The 21,202-nt window shown below is 45.7% G+C and overlaps 1 protein-coding gene across 1 annotated transcript; it reads right to left on the minus strand.

Moving 5' to 3' along the window:
• Positions 1-9,434: 9,434 nt before the first annotated feature.
• Positions 9,435-18,271, minus strand: LOC106579479 (gamma-aminobutyric acid receptor subunit rho-3). The gene is made up of 10 exons (XM_014159427.2): positions 18,128-18,271; positions 15,337-15,404; positions 15,013-15,236; positions 14,839-14,921; positions 14,519-14,656; positions 12,367-12,519; positions 10,825-10,886; positions 10,455-10,586; positions 10,086-10,162; positions 9,435-10,043 (listed from the first exon to the last, which is right to left on the minus strand). Exons 1-10 carry the CDS (start codon positions 18,144-18,146, stop codon positions 9,857-9,859), a joined length of 1,143 nt encoding a protein of 380 aa, XP_014014902.1. The 5' UTR covers positions 18,147-18,271; the 3' UTR covers positions 9,435-9,856.
• Between the last annotated feature and the right edge of the window lie 2,931 nt (positions 18,272-21,202).

Below are 21,202 nucleotides of genomic sequence, written 5' to 3' on the forward strand. Positions count from 1 at the left end.
TAGGGCTGGGGCTGTGTGTGAGCTGCTCCTCTGTAAGGGTAGGGTTAGGAGGGCAGGAGTATGTGGGGGTGGGAATATTGTTATGAGTATCATGGAGGTTCAAATCCCTCTTTGTGTTTTCTCCTTCCTGGCTGCTATCAACAGTCTTCACTGTGGGCAAAAGACCTGTCTTCTTAACACACACATTGTCGTCCTTCACACACACACTCTCCCCCTGGAGTGATGTCGGGCTCACCGTGGGATTTGTCAAAGGCTGTAGGTTCCAATGTTTGTGATTGGTCGATGCCTGTAAATTCAACTGTTTTAGATTGGTCAGAAGCCTTGGGTTCCGTTATGTGCGATAGGTCAGCCTTTTCAGGTTCCACTCTGTGTGATTGGTCATTGGCTTTAGGTTTTTCTGTGTGTGATTGGATAGAGGCTGTATGTTCCTCTGAATGTGATTGGAAAGCTGTAGGTTCGGCTATGTGTGACTGGATAGAAGCTGTATGTTCGGCTACGTGTGATTGAATAGAGGATGTAGTTTTGGCTATGTGTGATTGGATTGCTGTAGGTTCTGCTGTCTGTGATTGGATAAAGGCAATATGTTCCTCTGTGTTGGATTGGTCAGTGTCGAGGTCGTCAGCATCGATGGAACAGATGCTATAGAAGCTCTGAGCTCTGGCCCTGAAACCCCGCCCCAGGGTTGCTCTGATGACACAGTCTTCCTCCTCATCTTCCTCTAGTCCTACTCTAGTGGAATCCCCCCCAGCTCTGATATACAGCTGGTGGGTTGGGGATGTTCCGACCAGGGGGGTCCTCCAGCCCTCTGTCTCTTCCTGGCCGGGCTCCGGGGTCTGGTTGAACCAGGTAGACCTGAGCAGGGCGTTCTCCGCTATCCTCTGTCTCACTGGGCTCTCCACAGTGTTCTCTATCCTCTGTCTTTCTGGGTTCTCAATGGTCTTCTCTATCTGTCTCGCTAGGTTCTCCATTGTCTTCTCCATCTTCTGTTTGGGTGGGTTCTCCATGGTGCTCTCTATCCTTTGTCTAACGGAATAATCCATAGTGTTCTCTGCTATCTTCTGTTTTAATGGGCTCTTCACACTCCCCTCCAAATATGGAACATTCCCACAGCTGGCCTTGGCCTTGGCCGCGTGTGTGTATGGCACGCCTGCCTCCGTCGAGTCCATGTGTGTGTGTGTGTCCGTGTTTGTCTGTGTGACCATGCTGGGGCCTGTGGAGGCGTTAATAATAGCCAGTTCCTCCTCGTGTGAGTGTTGCGGAGTGAGTAGCCCCCCGCTCCGCATGCCACTGACACTGCTATGTCTCGCCTTGGTGCCTGTCGACACGTTGTCCGGGATGACATTGTTCTTCTTCTCCTGTTCCTGAAGTTTCCGTTTGGCCGGTCCGTCCGGTACACACGTGTGTTGAGCCAGTTGGTCAGACACATGTTGAGCCAAAGCATTAGTGTGTAGTCCGTCCTGGTGCTTGATCCCCAGTGCTTCTGGGCTTGATGCCTGAAGCAGCCTGGTCCTCTCACTTAGCAGGCCTGGGCTCAGCTCCTTACTGCAGCAGCACCCCATTTTCACTACGCTACCAGCCTCTAAAACAGCAAAGCAGCACTTCACCAACACTCAGACACAGTTCCTCTCACTCACCCTTCTCACACACAAAGAGAAAAGACCCCAAACTATCCCTTGCTTTCCCCTCCTCCTCTCTGCTTTACTCCTCCCCTGCCCAGAATAGCACATGTTTAGGAGCTCACATGGCCCTGCCACTCAAGAGAGCCTCCCAGTGAGTGAGTGTGTGTGTGTGTGTGTGTGGGGGGGGGGGGTTATAGTTTGAATAGGATTAGTACTCTGGCACATGGCCAGAAGAGCACCAATGCAAGAGCATAGAGGAAGCCATCCCCCTTTTTCTATCTCACCCTCTTTACTTACTCTATCCCCTCTTGACCTCTGTTTCTCTTCTTTGCTTTGACTCTTCCCTATTTGACTGACTCACTCTCTCACCATCTCTCTCTCTCTCCCTGCAAGGCCACTACAGAAGGCATGCCTAGACTGTGACTCTATGGCTAAATACCAACTGAAGCTCTGAGCAGCAGGAGGGATAAAATAGTTATGGGTGTTACAAGTTACGAACAACTGCACATTCCTCCTTGTGGCTATCCGCAGTGTATGTATGACTTGTATCTAATGATTAGAGCTAGTAAGTTTTCCTCGCAAAAACTCTGGGTTCTAGTTAGGTACTAGATTTTATTGGTCAGGTCACATAGCTGAGAAAAACTCCTGGCCCTACATGTTATCTACTCTACCAGACCCAGACCCGTGTGAGCAGAGAGCTGAAGTACCAGGTGGTGATGCTCCGGGCCGAGGTGATGTGACCATGTCTCCCGCGTTAGCAGCACCTGAGGCTCAGCTGGGACGGCCAACTCCTGATCTGATGTCCTGTGATGTCTGGACTCCTCTCAGGGATGGGTGCTGCTGCTCACCAGGGAAGCTGGTTGGGTATAGATAGGCTATTCATAGACACGGATGTGTGTGCATAAAGTTAAAGGCAGAAGTTTACATACACCTTAGCCAAATACATTTAAACTCAGTTTTTCACAATTCCTGACATTTAATCCTAGTAAAAATTCCCTGTCTTTGGTCAGTTAGGATCACCACTTTATTTTAAGAATGTGAAATATCAGAATAATAGTAGAGAGAATTATTTATTTCAGCTTTTATTTCTTTCATCACATTCCCAGTGGGTCAGAAGTTTACATACACTTAATGAGTATTTGGTAGCATTGTCTTTAAATTGTTTAACTTGGGTAAAATGTTTCTGGTAGTCTTCCACAAGCTTCCCACAATAAGTTCCATTCCTCCTGACAGAGCTGGTGAAACGGCGTCAGGTTTGGAGGCCTCCTTGCTCGCACACGCTTTTTCAGTTCTGCCCACAAATGTTCTATATGATTGAGGTCAGGGCTTTGTGAAGGCCACTCCAATACCTTGACTTTGTTGTCCTTATGCCATTTTGCCACAACTTTGGAAGTACGCTTGGGGTCATTGCCCATTTGGAAGACCCATTTGCGACCAATCTTTGACTTCCTGACTGATGTCTTGAGATGTTGCTTCAATATAGCCACAACATTTTCCTACCTCATGATGCCATCTATTTTGTGAAGTGCACCAGTCCCTCCTGCAACAAAGCACCCCCACAACATGATGCTGCCACCCCCGTGCTTCACGGTTGGGATGGTGTTCTTCGGCTTGCAAGCCTCCCCCTTTTTCCTCCAAGCATAACGAAGGTCATTATGGCCAAATAGTTATATTTTTGTTTCCTCAGACCAGAGGACATTTCTCCAAAAACGACGATCTTTGTCCCCATGTGCAGATGCAAACTGGAGTCTGGCTTTTTTATTGCGGTTTTGGAGCAGTGGCTTCTTCCTTGCTGAGCGGCCTTTCAGGTTATGTCGATATAGGACTTGTTTTACTGTGGATATAGATACTTTTGTACCTGTTTCCTCCAGCATCTTCACAAGGTCCTTTGCTGTTGTTATGGGATTGATTTGCACTTTTCGCACCAAAGTACGTTCATCTCTAGGAGACAGAACGCGTCTCCTTCCTGAGCGGTTTGACGGCTGCGTGGTCCCATGGTGTTTATACTTGCATACTATTGTTTGTACAGATGAACGTGGTACCTTCAGGCATTTGGAAATTGCTCCCAAGGATGAACTAGACTTGTGGAGGTCTACAATTTCTTTTCTGAGGTCTTGGCTGATTTCTTTTGATTTTCCCATGATGTCAAGCAAAGAGGCACTGAGTTTGAATGTAGGCCTTGAAATACATCCACAGGTACACCTCCAATTGACTCAAATGATGTCAATTAGCCTATCCGAAGCTTCTAAAGCCATGACATCATTTTCTGGAATTGTCCACGCTGTTGAAAGGCACAGTCAACTTAGTGTATGTAAACTTCTGACCCACTGGAATTGTGATACAGTGAATTATAAGTGAAATAATCTGTCTGTAAACAATTGTTGGAAATATTACTTGTGTCATGTACAAAGTAGATGTCCTAACCGACTTGCCAAATCGATAGTTTGTTAACAAGAAGTGGAGTGGTTGAAAAACTAGTGTATGTAAACTTCCGACTTCAACTGTATGTATGTATGTATGTATGTATGTATGTATGTATGTATATGTATATATATATATATACACACATACTGTACATACACACAAAAGTGGATTTGGCTATAACATGGATCACACAGCCAATGCAATCTCCATAGAGAAAACATTGGCAGTAGAATGGCCTTACTGAAGAACTCAGTGACTATCAACGTGGCACCGTCATAGGATGCCCCCTTTCTAAAAAATGTCTGCTCTGCTAGAGCTACTCCGGTCAAATGTAAGTTCAGTTATTATGAAGTGGAAACATCTAGGAGCAACAACGGCTCAGCCGAAAAGTGGTAGACCACACAAGTTCACAGAACGGGACCGCGTTCAGGCTAGGCCTCTTAGTTCCAGTGAAGGGAAATCTTAATGCTACAGCATACAATGTCACTCTAGACGATTCTGTGTTTCCAACTCTGTGGCAACAGTTTGGGGAAAGGCCCTTTCCTGTTTCAGCATGACAATGCCCTGTGCACAAAGCGAGGTCCATACAGGAATGGTTTGTCGAGTTCGGCGTGGAAGAACTTGACTAGCCTGCACAGAGCCCTGACCTCAACACCATTGAACACCTTTGGGATGAATTGGAACGCAGACTACGAGCCAGGCCTAATCGACCAACATCACTAATGCTCTTGTGGCTGAATGGAAGCAAGTCCCAGCAGCAATGTTCCAACAGCTAGTGGAAAGCCTTCCCAGAAAACTGTAGGCTATTATAGCAGCAAAGTGGGGGGACCAACTCCATATTAATGCCCATGATTTTGGAATTACTTGTTTTTCGACGAGCACATGTCCACATACTTTTGGTAATGTAGTGTGTGTGTATATATAGCAAGACATATATAGATAGAGAAGAGAATGTGCATGCTTAACTGGTGCAGGACGTAGACACAATCTACTGCTTCAGACTCTGGACATCTGACAGCAACTTACCAGAGAGACGATGACAGCTGACTATCACCTCTGTCCAGTATGTGGCTTGTTTCACCACATTGGCAGACAAGAGTTTAAAAGATCAGTCAGCTGGCTTTGTGAGAGCATTCATGTTTTAGACTAACTTAGCTTAACTAATAAAGTTAGTTATTTTGGGATGTTTTTTTAGCGAGCATACATAACTTAAGCTAGCTAGCTAGCTAGTCAACTTAACCTCGAAAATGTGCATGTCAACAACTGGCCAGCTGTAAATCGGTGAGTTGCCACTTGCCAGCCACCTGACTCAATTACCTGATTCGCCTTCATTCAAAGTAAAACCGCTAACGCGTTATCTAGCCAAATTTAGCTGACTAAAGTCCGTTCCAAGTGCCAATGGCCGTTGCTACGTTTGGCAAAGTTAGCTAGCTAGGTAGGTAAGCATCCATCAAGCTAGACATAGTCATATTGCTAATGTTAGCTAGTTAACTAACACAATAAACCAGTGAACACGTTTTGTTTATAGGTTCCCGACACAAGGTTAGCCATGGTGACAATGTATTAGCTAACTGTTGCTTTCACAGTCGCTGACCAAATCATTTACTGAAAGAGTTTATTTCGTTAGCTACATACAGAAAGCAACTCACCTGGCTAACTTCATCTCCTCTGCATATGTCTAGCAGTGACTGTTGATGTTCAGACCGTCTACCTCCAACAAAAGGACATGATGTAATGTAGCTAGCAAAATGTTTCTGTTACCATGGGCAGCACCACCACAACTGAGACAAAAAACATATTATATATATACTACCGGGCAAAAGTTTGAGAACAACTTCTCATTCAAGGGTTTTTCTTTATTTTTACTATTTTCTACATTGTAGAATAATAGTGAAGACATCAAAACTATTAAATAACACATATGGAATCATGTAGTACCCAAAAATGTGTTAAACAAATCAAAATATATTTTATATTTGAGATTCTTCAAATAGCCACCCTTTGACTTGATGACAGCTTTGCACACTCTTGGCATTCTCTCAACCAGCTTCATGAGGTAGTCACATGGAATGCATTTCAATTAACAGGTGTGCCTTCTTAAAAGTTAATTTGTGGAATTTCTTTCCTTCTTAATGCGTTTGAGACAATCAGTTGTGTTGTGACGAGGTAGGGGGTATACATAAGATGGCCCTATTTGGTAATAGACCAAGTCCACATTATAGCAAGAACAGCTCAAATAAGCAAAGAGAAACATCGTTACTTTAAGACATGAAGGTCAGTCAATACAGAAAATGTGAAGAACTTTGACAGTTTCTTCAAGTGCAGTCGCAAAAATCATCAAGCGCTATGATAAAACTGGCTCTCATAAGGACCACCACAGGAATGGAAGACCCAGAGTTATCTCTACTGCAGAGGAGAAGTTCATTAGAGTTACCAGCCTCAGAAATTGCAGCCTAAATAAATTCTTTACAGAGTTCAACAGACACATCTCTACATCAACTTTTCAGAGGAGACTGTGTGAATCAGGCCTTCATGGTTGAATTGCTGCAAAGAAACCACTACTAAAATACACAAATAAGAAGAAGAGACTTGCTCGGGCCAAGAAACACGAGCAATGGACATTAGACCAGTGGAAATCTGTCCTTTGGTCTGGAGTCCAAATATTCTTTTTTTGGTTCCAACTGATGTTTCCTTGTGCGACGCGGTGTGGGTGAACGGATGATCTCCGCATATGTGTATTTCCCACCGTAAAGCATGGAGGAGGAGGTGTTATGGTGTGGGGGTTCTTTGCTGGTAACACTGTCTGTAATTTATTTAGAATTCAAGGCACACTTAACCAGCATGGCTACCACAGCATTCTGCAGCGATACACCATCCCATCTGGTTTGGGCTTAGTGGGACTATGATTTGTTTTTCAACAGGACAATGACCCAACACACTTCCAGGCAGTGTACGGGACTATTTGACCAAGAAGGAGAGTGATGGAGTGCTGCATCAGCTGACCTGGCCTCCACAGTCCCCCGACCTCAACTAAATTGAGATGGTTTGGGATGAGTTGGACCGCAGAATGAAGGAAAAGCAGCCAACAAGTGCTCAGCATATGTGGGAACTCCCTCAAGACTGTTGGAAAAGCATTCCAGGTGAAGCTGGATGAGAGAATGCCAAAAGCTGTCATCAAGTCAAAGGGTGGCTATTTGAAGAATCTGAAATCTAAAATATATTTAGATTTGTTTAAAACTTTTTGGGTTACTACTTGATTCTTTATGTGCTATTTCATAGTTTTGATGTCTTCACTATTATTATACAATGTAGAAAATAGTAAAAATAAATAAAAACCCTTGAATGAGTAGTTGTTCTGTCACGCCCTGACCTTAGAGATCCCTTTTATTCTTTATTTGGTTAGGTCAGGGTGTGACTAGGGTGGGAAATCTATGTTTCTATTTCTTTGTTGGCCCAGTATGGTTCCCAATCAGAGGCAGCTGTTTGTCGTTGTCTCTGATTGGGGATCATACTTAGGCAGCCCTTTTTCCCACCTGAGATTGGGGATCTTGTTTTTGCATTGTGCTGTCTAGCCCCGCAGAACGTTACGGTCGGTTTTGTATTTTGTTGTTTTGTTGGTGTTCATCTAATAAAGAAAGATGTACGCTTACCACGCTGCACCTTGGTCTAATTCTTCAATCGACGAACGTAACATGTTCTAAAACTTTTGACTGGTAGTGTGTATATGTAGCTACTTTTGTAATTAACAAAAAATAAAAGACATTTAAAAATGTTTATGTTTAAATCAACAATTATTATTCAAAAAATCTTTCAACTACATGGCAACTGATTTGAATGAAAATGTCAGATTTCAGGCTCCTTGGATATGATAAACTCAGCAAAAAAGAAACGGCCCTTTTTCAGGACCCTGTCTTTCAAAGATAATTCGTAAAAATCCAAATAACTTCACAGATCTTCATTGTAAAGGGTTTAAACAATGTTTCCCATGCTTGTTCAATGAACCATAAACAATTTATGAACATACACCTGTGGAACGGTCAATAAGACACTAACAACTTACAGACGGTAGGCGGGCCACAGTTATGAAGATCACAGTTATGAAAACTCAGGACACTAAAGAGGCCGTTCTAATGACTGAAAAACACCAAAAGAAAGATGCCCAGGGTCCCTGCTCATCTGCGTGAACGTGCCTTAAGCATGCTGAAAGGAGGCACGAGGACTGCAGATGTGGCCAGGGCAATAAATTGCAATGTCCGTACTGTGAGACGCCTAAGACAGTGCAACAGGGAGACAGGACGGACAGCTGATCGTCCTCGCAGCAGCAGACCACGTGTAACAACACCTGCACAGGATCAGTACATCCGAACATCACACCTACGGGACAGGTACAGGATGGCAACAACAACTGCCCGAGTTACACCAGGAACGCACAATCCCTCTATCAGTGCTCAGACTGTCCGCATTAGGCTGAGAGAGGCTGGACTGAGGGCTTGTAGGCCTGTTGTAAGGCAGGTCCTCACCAGACATCACTGGCAACTATAGGCACAAACCCACCGCCGCTGGACCAGACAGGACTGGCCAAAAGTGCTCTTCACTGACGAGACGCAGTTTTGTGGAGGTGGAGGGTCCGTCATGGTCTGGGGCGGTGTGTCACAGCATCATCGGACTGAGCTTGTTGTCATTGCAGGCAATCTCAAAACTGTGCGTTACAGGGAAGACATACTCCTTCCTCATGTGGTACCATTCCTGCAGGCTCATCCTGACATGACCCTCCAGCATGACAACGCTACCAGCCATACTGCTCGTTCTGTGCATGATTTCCTGCAAGACAGGAATGTCAGTGTTCTGCCATGGCCAGCGAAGAGCCTGGCTCTCAATCCCATTGAGCACGTCTAGGACCTGTTGGATCAGAGGGTGAGGGCTAGGGCCATTCCCCCCAGAAATGTCCGGGAACTTGCAGGTGCCTTGGTGGAAGAGTGGGGTAACATCTCACAGCAAGAACTGGCAAATCTGGTGCAGTCCATGAGGAGGAGATGCACTGCTGTACTTAATGCAGCTGGTGGCCACACCAGATACTGACTGTTACTTTTGATTTTGACCCCCCCTTTGTTCAGGGACACGTTATTCAATTTCTGTTAGTCACATGACTGTGGAACTTGTTCAGTTTATGTATCAGTTGTTGAACCTTGTTATGTTCATACAAATATTTACACATGTTAAGTTTGCTGAAAATAAACGCAGTTGACAGTGAGAGGACGTTTCTTTTTTTGCTGAGTTTATATGACTGGATCTGTGGATAAAGGACATAAGATACACCATTAATTCACCACAGAATTTAAACAAACTGAAAATCATAAATCACTCAACAATTAGCTATAGTAAAGGTTCCCCTCTGTTAATATTCCTTAATTGGCCGTGACCACCATTTATTGTTTCAGTCTGGGCAGAATAAGGGCTACATACATTATTATTGGATCACACACAGAAAAGTGCCCTTTGGAATTTGGTAGGGTTCCAGTATTATACACTTCCCCAGAGTAGGAGTCCATACTCCGTAGGGTGCCAGTATTATATACTTCCCCAGAGTAGGAGTCCATACTCCGTAGGGTGCCAGTAGTATCCTCAGTAGATTCCCACAGGAGGAGTCCATCTGAGGTCCCTCCCTTAGGTGGTCAATACTCTGTAAGGTCCCTATACTTAGCAGGGTCCCTCAGGAGGAGTACATACTCAGTAGGGTCCCAGTACTCAGTAGGACCGTCCCTCAGAAGGAGTTATAGTCAGTAGGGTCCCAGCACTATACTCAGTAGGGTCCCTTAGGAGGAGTACATACTCCAGTAGATGGTATTGAATAGGAGGTAGGACAGAGGGAAGGCCATGCGGGAGTACGAGTCGATCAAGTAGCTGTTGCTAAGTAGCAGATCCACGTTCTCCTGCACCGACCGTTGCCGGCGGAGACGTGTCCCCTCAGTGGGCGGGTCCTCAGGGTTCTGGAGTGTAGTTCTGTGATGGTTGGAGGTCATGGAGGTTGGCAGATGGGGGAACGGGGTCAGCTCAATGTCACTGTCATGGAAACAGCCGTCGAAGGCCATGGCTTTGCTGGCGTTGTACGAGGTTGGGAGCTGAATGGGGGGACAGACAGACACACATACAGATATATAACATCTCCATATAGATATACTGTGTATCTATAGATGTAGACACATAGATTAGGAGATAAACTAATATCGTCTCCAACCTGGGGACAAAGTTAGAGAGTAACTTGTGATGATTTCTGGGAGTGCCGATATCTTGGCGTCCTTTCTCTATCTAACCACTAGAGAGCAGTGTTGTGCAGAGAGAATACTCTCTCAACAAATATCCTGTCAGGGACAGGCGCTCTCTGCTCCAGGTATAATATGGATGACCTCTGACCTTTCCTCTCTTCAGTCGTCTCATCTCCTCCAGCGTAGAGCAGTAGTTGACAGCAGCATATTCTATCACTGACAGGAACACAAACAGGAAGCTGGTCCACAGGTAGATGTCCACTGCCTTCACATAGGACACCTGGAAAACACACACACACACACACACACACACACACACACACACACACACACACACACACACACACACACACACACACACACACACACACACACACACACACACACACACACACACACACACACACACACACACACACACACACACACACACACACACACAGAGTAAGAATTAAACACTCAAGAAAACTCGCTAGTTCCTCACCCACCCACACACACACACACACACAGTCACTTACCTGTGGCATGGAGGAGGACACCCCAGTGATGATGGTGGACATGGTCAGTACTGTAGTGATACCTGAAGGGAGAGGACGGCAGGCGTGTTAGGGCTGTAGAGCTCTGAAGCGCGAGGACGGCAGGCGTGTTAGGGCTGTAGAGCTCTGAAGCGCGAGGACGGCAGGCGTGTTAGGGCTGTGGAGCTCTAAATCGAGAGGACGGCAGGCGTGTTAGGGCTGTGGAGCTCTAAAGGGAGAGGACGGCAGGCGTGTTAGGGCTGTAGAGTTCTGAAGCGCGAGGACGGCAGGCGTGTTAGGGCTGTGGAGCTCTAAATCGAGAGGACGGCAGGCGTGTTAGGGCTGTAGAGCTCTAAATCGAGAGGACGGCAGGCGAGTTAGGGCTGTAGAGCTCTAAATCGAGAGGACGGCAGGCGTGTTAGGGCTGTGGAGCTCTAAAGGGAGAGGACAGCAGGCGTGTTAGGGCTGTAGAGTTCTGAAGCGCGAGGACGGCAGGCGTGTTAGGGCTGTGGAGCTCTAAATCGAGAGGACGGCAGGCGTGTTAGGGCTGTAGAGCTCTAAATCGAGAGGACGGCAGGCGTGTTAGGGCTGTAGAGCTCTAAATCGAGAGGACGGCAGGCGTGTTATGGCTGTAGAGCTCTAAATCGAGAGGACGGCAGGCTTGTTAAGGCTGTGGAGCTCTAAAGGGAGAGGACAGCAGGCGTGTTAGGGCTGTGGAGCTCTAAAGGGGGTGGACGGCAGGCGTGTTAGGGCTGTGGAGCTCTAAACGGAGAGGACGGCAGGCGTGTTAGGTCTGTAGAGCTCTAAAGGAAGAGGACAGCAGGCGTGTTAGGGCTGTGGAGCTCTAAAGGGAGAGGACGGCAGGCGTGTTAGGGCTGTAGAGCTCTAAATGGAGAGGACGGCAGGCGTGTTAGGGCTGTAGAGCTCTAAATGGAGAGGACGGCAGGCGTGTTAGGGCTGTGGAGCTCTAAAGGGAGAGGACAGCAGGCGTGTTAGGGCTGTGGAGCTCTAAAGGGAGAGGACGGCAGGCGTGTTAGGGCTGTGGAGCTCTAAACGGAGAGGACGGCAGTCGTGTTAGGGCTGTAGAGCTCTAAAGGGAGAGGACAGCAGGCGTGTTAGGTCTGTAGAGCTCTAAAGGAAGAGGACAGCAGGCGTGTTAGGGCTGTAGAGCTCTAAATGGAGAGGACGGCAGGCGTGTTAGGGCTGTAGAGCTCTAAAGGGAGAGGACGGCAGGCGTGTTAGGGCTGTTGAGCTCTAAATCGAGAGGACAGCAGGCGTGTTACGGCTGTAGAGCTCTAAATCGAGAGGACGGCAGGCGTGTTACGGCTGTAGAGCTCTAAATGGAGGGGACAGCAGGCATGTCAGGGCTGTGGAGCTCTAAATCGAGAGGACAGCAGACGTGTTAGGGCTGTAGAGTTCTAAAGGGAGAGGAGTGTGCGTATAACTTATGGTAGGTATTTTATGTAGAAGTATAATCATGTGAACTTGGGTATGTAGCCAGGTGTTTTCAGGGGTGTGTTTCCTTGTGTGTGTGTTTGTGTTTACCTAGGGAGACACGTGCAGGCACAGCCCTCCTGTCAATCCAGAAGGAGACCCAGGACAGCAGAACCATCAGCATGGTGGGGAAATATGTCTGCAGCATGAAGAAGAAGATATGTCTCCTCAGGATGAAGTTTATATACAACCTGTTATACCAACCTAGAGAGAGAGAGAGAGAGAGAGAGAGAGAGAGAGAGCGTGAGAGATTGAGACAAAGAGACTAAATCCCTTACATACATACCCTTATTCCACATTTTGTTGTGTTACAGCCTGAATTCAAAATGGAATAACTATATTTGTTTTCTCACCGATCTACACACAATACCCCATAATGACAAAGCGAAAGCCTGTTTTTAGAAATGTTTGCAAATTGATTGAACATTTAATACAGACATATCTAATTTAGATAAGTATTCACACTCCTGAGTCAATACATGTTAGAATCACCTTTGGCAGCGATTACAGCTGTAAGTCTTTCTGGGTAAGTCTCTAAGAGCTCTACACACCGAGATTGTTCCAATATTTGTGTCACGACTTCAGCCGAAGTCGGTTCCTCTCCTTGTTCGGGCGGCGCTCGGCGGTCGGCATCGCCGGTCTACTAGCCATCACTGATCCACTTTTCATTTTCCATTTGTTTTGTCTTTGTTTCTACACACCTGTTTTTCATTCCCCTAATTATTGTTCATGTATTTAACCCTCTGTTTCCCCCATGGTGTTGTGCGGGATTGTTTTATTTCATGTTCGGTAATTTTGGTGACTGGTTATTTCGACGGGTGCTGTTTTTTGCCCGTGCGTAAAAGTTGATGTTCGTGTGTTTGTGTTTGTGTAGTGTTTTACCTTGCACCATTCATTATTCTGAGTAAAGTAACGTTGCTCCCAATTCTCTGCTCTCCTGCACGTGACTGCATACACCAGCTTCACCCAGCCTTATGACAATTTGCTAATTATCCTTTAAAAAATTCTTCAAGCTCTGTCGAATTGATTGTTGATCATTGTTAGACAGCCATTTTTAAGTCTTGCCATAGATTTTCAAGCCAATTTAAGTCAATTTAAGTCAATACTCTAACTAGGCCACTCAGGAACATTCAATGTCATCTTGGTAAGCAACTCCAGTGTATATTTGCACTAGTGTTTTAGGTTGTTGTCCTACTGAAAGGTGAATTCATCTCCCAGTGTCTGTTGGAAAGCAGATTGAACCATGTTTTCCTCTAGGATTTTGCCTGTGCTCAGCTCTATTCCATTTATTTTTATCCACCAAAAAATCCCTAGTCCTTGCCGATGACAAGCATACCCATAAAATGATGCAGCCACCACCATGCTTGAAAATATGAAGAATGGTACTCAGTGATGTGTTCTGTTAAATTTGTCCCAAACATAACGCTTTGGATTCATGACATGAAGTTAAATTCTTTCCACATTTTTGCAATTTTACTTTAGTGCCTTATTTCTAAACAGGATGCATGTTTTGGAATATTTTACCACAACAGTTCCGTCAGGTGACATACACTAAACCGAAAACAACTACCCACAAAACCCAGGAAGAAAAACCCCTACTTAAATATGGTCTCTAATCAGAGGCAACGAGGATCAGCTGCCTCCAATTAGAGATCAACCCAAACAATCCCAACATAGAAATAGAAAAACTAGAACTAAAACATAGAAATAGAAAACATAGAACAACCCAAAACACCCCCTGTCACGCCCTGACCTACTCTACTATAGAAAATGACATCTTACTAGGATCAGGACTTGACAGCTATTTATAACCTGTCAGAAATGTCCAGTTGATCAACTAGCCCATGTTAGCTAGATAGCTGGTTAGCCTAACGTACCAATCTAAATCTTGTATTTATCATGGCCAGATTACGTGCCCAGGGGCCTCGACCCCCAGGGGGGCCCTATTGATTTTGTTGAGTCACTCAGGTATCATATGAAAACACATAAGACATGGCAAAATGTGTAGTATTGCAAGAAATGTTCTTTAAAACTGGGTGGGGGTTTGTTACTATGCCGATGAATATCCATCCGGACCCTTGCCACCTAGGAAATTTGTGTGACCGGACCTTCTCAAATAGTAGTTGAGTACCCCTGGTCTAAATGGAATGAGTCATAAGACACATGGAACGCAGAACACACACACACAAATATCCAGACAGACCTGTGCTGCTGTAGAAGGCGAGCCCACTGGAAGGGTGGAACTTCTTGATGAAGAACTGAGAGAGAACCATCTCATCTGTCCTCAGAGAGTCGTTGCCATTCTTCCAATACAACATCAGATCATTCTCATTGTACGCATCTAGAAATTGGATGGAGAGAGGGAGAGAGGGAGGAGGGGGAGAGAGAGAGAGTTTGGTGGGTATTTGTCTAACCAATCAATCAGCAATCAGATTGTTAGTGTGGGTGCAGGTTTATATTTAGGGAAATATGTGTGTGTGCATGTGTGCTGCTGCGTGATGTGTGTATGTCAGTGTGACTCACAGCTCTCTAGTTCCAGTGAACAGTTCTGTGTGTCCAGAGGGAAGCTGCTGAAGTCCATGGAGCAGAGAGCAGTCACTGTGATCCTATAACACCCACATAATAATCATATGCCAATAGATAAGATACAGTAAACCTATATATAGTAACACTCACACACACACACTGATGCTCTACCTGACGCTGTAGAGTATGCTTCCGTCAGGATAGACCCTGATCATGATGTTCTCCATGGTGGTGTCATGGATGAAGGACCTCTTGGAGTGGACGAAGAACACGTCAGGAACCCACATCTTCTTCACCAGACGCCCATCAAACGTCCTGCTCACGTTACTATGAGATGGAAACGCCAGCCGCTCATCCTTCCAGTAGTGACGCAGGTATAGAGTCATGGTGAAGTCCTGAGCAGAACACACACTCATGATTAAAGACACTCAGACACGTGTGAGGATTATACACACACGTGTATAGATTATACACCAAGGGTACACAGGCTCATACCATGTTGACCTCTGAAATGCTGTCGATGCTCTCCACCTGAACATCAATGCCTACAGGGATGGCTGCACCTGAGAACACACACGCACACACATCTCGTCAGGACCGGCAGAGCTCCTCACCCAAACCACCAAACCAGAGAAACAAACACCAACACCCTCTTGCTTCAGTGTTGCTTTCCTCGAAGCAAGCATTAAAGACATTTAGCTCGTCTGGTAGGCTCGCATCACTGGGCAGCTCGCAGCTGGGTTTCCCTTTGTAGACCATAATATTTTTCAAGCCCTGCCACATCCGACGAGCATGTGTAGCCGGTGTAGTAGGATTCAATCTTAGTCCTGTATTGACGCTTTGCCTGTTTGATGGTTCATTGGAGGGCATAGCAGGATTTCTTATAAGCGTCCGGATTAGTGTCCCGCTCCTTGAAAGTGACAGCTCTAGCCTTTAGCTAGGTGCGGATGTTGCCTGTAATCCATGGCTTCCGGTTGGGAAATGTACGTATGGTCAATGTGGTGACGACGTCATTGATACACTTATTGATGAAGCCAGTGACTGAGGTGGTAAACTCCTCAATGCCATTGGATGGATCCCGGAACATATTCCAGTCTGTGCTAGCAAAACAGTCCTGTAGTGTAGCATTCGCGTCATCTGAACACTTCCGTATTGCGCGAGTCATTGAAAATAAGAATTTGTTCTTAACTGACTTGCCTAGTTAAATAAAAGTAAAATTAAAAAATTTAAAAAATACTTCTTGCTTTAGTTTTTGCTTGTAAGCAGGAATCAGGAGGATAGAGTTATAGTCAGATTTGCCAAATGGAAGGCGAGGGAGAGCATTGTATGCGTCTCTGTGTGTGGAGTAAAGGGGGTCTAGAGTATTTTTTTCCTCTGGTTGCATGTGACATGCTGGTAGAATTGAGGTAAAACGGATTTAAGTTTGCCTGCATTAAAGTCCCCAGCCACTAGGAACGTCACTTCTGGATGAGCATTTTCTTGTTTGCTTATTGTAACGGCCGTCGAAGGGAGTAGACCAAGGCGCAGCGTGTTGAGTGCTCATCATATAATTTTAATAGAACACTTTAAACAAAACAAGAAAATGAATGACAGCCAAACAGTTATGTCAGGAACATCAACTAAACAGAAAGTAACCACCCACAAAACCCAAAGGAAAACAGGCTGCCGAAGTATGGCTCCCAATCAGAGACAACGATATACAGCTGTCACGGATTGAGAACCATACCCAGCCTAAACAAAGAAATACAAAACATAGAAAAAAGGACATGGAATGCCCACCCTAGTCACACCCTGGCCTAACCGAAATAGAGAACAAAACCCTCTCTATGGCCAGGGCGTGACACTTATGGCCTTATACAGCTCGTTGAGTGCAGTCTTAGTGCCAGCATCGGTTTGTGGTGGTAAATAGACAGCTATGAATAATATAGATGAGAATTCTCTTGGTAGATAGTGTGATCTACAGATTATCATAAGGTATTCTACCTCAGGCGAGCAATACCTTTAGACTTCTTTAATATTAGACATCGCGCACCAGCAGTTATTGACAAATAGACACACCCCCGCCCCTCATCTTACCCGACGTAGCAGCTCTGTCCTGCTGATGCACGGAGAAGCCAGCCAGCTCTATATTTTCCGTGTCATCATTCGGTCACGTCTCGTGAAACATAAGATATTACAGTTTTTAATGTCCTGTTGGTAGGATAGTCTTAATCGTAGATCGTCCAGTTTGTTTTCCAATGATTGCACGTCGGCCCATAATACGGAGGGTAGTGGTGGTTTACCTACTCATCTGCGAATTCTTACAAGGCACTCCCTTTTTCTCCACCCCCTTTTTCTCCGTCTTTTCTTCAGGCTGATGATGAGGATTTGGGCCTTGTCTTGACAAACCAGTATATCCTTCACATCAGACTCATTAAATAAAACATCTTAGTCCAGTTCGAGGTGAGTAATCGCTGTTGTGATGACCAGAAACTATGTTCAGTCATAAGAGACGGTAGCTGCAACATTATGTACAAAATGAGTTACAAACAATGCAAAAACATAATAGCACAATTGGTTAGGTAAAACGGCAGCCATCCCCGGTGCTGCCATTATTATATGTGTGTGTTTTTATTGATCATTTTTTTATGGGTGTGAAGTATGTTGATGTTCTCTGAATGTTAGCAGCCTTTCAGCCCAATAAACATCGTATTAAATGAACCTCCCTCACAATTAAACAAACCACACACTCACCACATCTTCTAATTAAGCCTCTGCTTCCTCCCGTTACACAGAGTGACTCATAAACCACCAGAATAAACATCTCTATATTAAAGTTAAAGCCTTATTAACCAGTCAATTCTCTCTCTCACTGTCAATTACCTGTTTGGGTGGTATGAAGGCCTGTTGTCCACCCTTGGTTGAACTGGGCTGTTTCCATCCCTGTTTCCCACCCCTCTATCTGTTTCAACAGACCTGGATTATAATCCAGATTACTGTTTATGAATCCCCCCCAACACACACACACACACACACACACACACACACACACACACACACACACACACACACACACACACACACACACACACACACACACACACACACACACACACACACACACACACACACACACAGTGTAATATGGGTCAGTGTTGGTTTGGGAGCGATGTGTTCAGGGAAACCCAGTGTCCTGCAGATCCTCTCATAGCACAGCCATCGTACGCATCATTAAAGGGGGACAGAGAGTGACTGATAGGATTTGTTTTAGTGTTTCCTGTGTATGGTGGACATGCGTGTTTCTCACCTCCAAAGCCAGGTCTCATAGCGAAGTCGTGCTCCTCGATTCTCAGCAGCTGTTCAGTCTTAATGAGTAGAGACTTGGTGCTGTCCTGCCTCGTCAGTTTATGGTCTATACGCCTGGAAAGACAACACACATTATAAACCCAGACACCCCAACACCCTGCAATAGTTGAGCAATATGTTTCTTTAATAAGACTGTAATTGTAGGGTTTGATAGAAGAAACACAGCCTGCGGTTTTCACAACAGCCCTCCCACATACACACACTGCCAAATCTGGTAATTAGCTACTCCCTGGAATCACTCCAGACTTCTTCCGGGCCGGCACTCCGTAACTTGATGAAGACTGATATAGCTGGAAGCCAAGGTGGACCCCAGGTCAGGGAGTAAGAGCAATGAGAAAATAACAGCAATGGTTCTCAAACCTCTCCTTGGGACTGCCAGACATGTCACCATTTTGTTGTAGTACTGAATAGATCAAGTACATGGAATGGTTGTGTGTCCCCAGGAGAGGTTTGAGAACCCCTGAATTACAGGATGTATAGGGTTATGGAGGTATGGGGTTTACAGGGTTATGGAGTTATGTGTGTGCATGCCAGGGATGGGGTCAGTTCCATTTCAATTCCAGTCAATTCAGAAAGTTAACCAAATTACAATTCCAAACATTGGAGAGAATTTGAATTTCAGTGTACTTTCTGAATTGACTGGAATTCAAAAGGAATTGACCCCAACCCTGATGCATGCGTGCCCATAGTATGTGTCCTCCTACCCTCTGTGTTTGTTCTTGCTGTGCTCCCCCACGTAAACGTCTTTGTGCCTCCGTCGTCCCGGGTTACGGATCCCTGTCACCATGGTTACAGGCCACGTCACGGCCCAAACCAAGCACAGCCACTTCACGGCCAGAAGGACAGCGTTCATGATGTGGTCAGGGTTGGAGTTAGAGGTCAGGAGTTCAGTATAGTCCACAGAGAAATAACATGTGTCACTGTTTTCCCAGGGAAACATTAACTAATAAAAGCATATTAGAAAAAGAAATGACGGTCACTTAAAGCAGGGACTCCAATAGAACTATGATCGCTCCGATCACAGTCAGGGGTTGAGGTTGATGGTTGTGGTCCTTGTTGATGGTTGTGGTCGTGGTTGCAGTGTTGATGGTTGTGGTCCTTGTTGATGGTTGTGGTCCTTGTTGCAGTGTTGATGGTTGTGGTCCTTGTTGCAGTGTTGATGGTTGTGGTCCTTGTTGCAGTGTTGATGGTTGTGGTTGTGGTTGCAGTGTTGATGGTTGTGGTCCTTGTTGCAGTGATGATGGTTGTGGTCCTTGTTGCAGTGTTGATGGTTGTGGTCCTTGTTGCAGTGATGATGGTTGTGGTCCTTGTTGCAGTGTTGATGGGTGTGGTCCTTGTTGCAGTGATGATGGTTGTGGTCCTTGTTGCAGTGTTGATGGTTGTGGTCCTTGTTGCAGTGTTGATGGTTGTGGTCCTTGTTGCAGTGTTGATGGTTGTGGTCCTTGTTGATTGGTGTGGTCCTTGTTGATGGTTGTGGTCCTTGTTGCAGTGTTGATTGGTGTGGTCCTTGTTGCAGTGTTGATGGTTGTGGTCCTTGTTGCAGTGTTGATGGTTGTGGTCCTTGTTGATGGGTGTGGTCCTTGTTGCAGTGTTGATGGTTGTGGTCCTTGTTGCAGTGTTGATGGTTGTGGTCCTTGTTGCAGTGATGATGGTTGTGGTCCTTGTTGCAGTGTTGATGGTTGTGGTCCTTGTTGCAGTGATGATGGTTGTGGTCCTTGTTGCAGTGATGATGGTTGTGGTCCTTGTTGCAGTGATGATGGTTGTGGTCCTTGTTGCAGTGATGATGGTTGTGGTCCTTGTTGCAGTGATGATGGTTGTGGTCCTTGTTGCAGTGATGATGGTTGTGGTCCTTGTTGCAGTGTTGATGGTTGTGGTCCTTGTTGATTGGTGTGGTCCTTGTTGCAGTGATGATGGTTGTGGTCCTTGTTGATTGGTGTGGTCCTTGTTGCAGTGATGATGGTTGTGGTCCTTGTTGCAGTGTTGATGGGTGTGGTCCTTGTTGCAGTGATGATGGTTGTGGTCCTTGTTGCAGTGTTGATGGTTGTGGTCCTTGTTGCAGTGATGATGGTTGTGGTCCTTGTTGCAGTGTTGATGGTTGTGGTTGTGGTCCTTGTTGATTGGTGTGGTCCTTGTTGCAGTGATGATGGTTGTGGTCCTTGTTGATTGGTGTGGTCCTTGTTGCAGTGATGATGGTTGTGGTCCTTGTTGATTGGTGTGGTCCTTGTTGCAGTGATGATGGTTGTGGTCCTTGTTGCAGTGTTGATGGTTGTGGTCCTTGTTGCAGTGTTGATGGTTGTGGTCCTTGTTGCAGTGTTGATGGTTGTGGTCCTTGTTGCAGTGATGATGGTTGTGGTCCTTGTTGATGGTTGTGGTCCTTGTTGCAGTGATGATGGTTGTGGTCCTTGTTGCAGTGTTGATGGTTGTGGTCCTTGTGGCAGTGTTGATGGTTGTGGTCCTTGTTGCAGTGTTGATGGTTGTGGTCCTTGTTGCAGTGTTGATGGTTGTGGTCCTTGTTGCAGTGTTGATGGTTGTGGTCCTTGTGGCAGTGTTGATGGTTGTGGTCCTTGTTGCAGTGTTGATGGTTGTGGTCCTTGTTGATGGTTGTGGTCCTTGTTGCAGTGTTGATGGTTGTGGTCCTTGTTGCAGTGTTGATGGTTGTGGTCCTTGTTGCAGTGATGATGGTTGTGGTCCTTGTTGCAGTGATGATGGTTGTGGTCCTTGTTGCAGTGTTGATGGTTGTGGTCCTTGTTGCAGTGTTGATGGTTGTGGTCCTTGTTGCAGTGATGATGGTTGTGGTCCTTGCTGCAGTGTTGATGGTTGTGGTCCTTGTTGCAGTGTTGATGGTTGTGGTCCTTGTTGCAGTGATGATGGTTGTGGTCCTTGTTGATGGGTGTGGTCCTTGTTGCAGTGATGATGGTTGTGGTCCTTGTTGCAGTGATGATGGTTGTGGTCCTTGTTGCAGTGATGATGGTTGTGGTCCTTGTTGCAGTGATGATGGTTGTGGTCCTTGTTGCAG

This window comes from Salmo salar, chromosome ssa19 (genome assembly GCF_905237065.1).
Source record: "Salmo salar chromosome ssa19, Ssal_v3.1, whole genome shotgun sequence".
Classification (NCBI taxonomy): domain Eukaryota; kingdom Metazoa; phylum Chordata; class Actinopteri; order Salmoniformes; family Salmonidae; genus Salmo; species Salmo salar.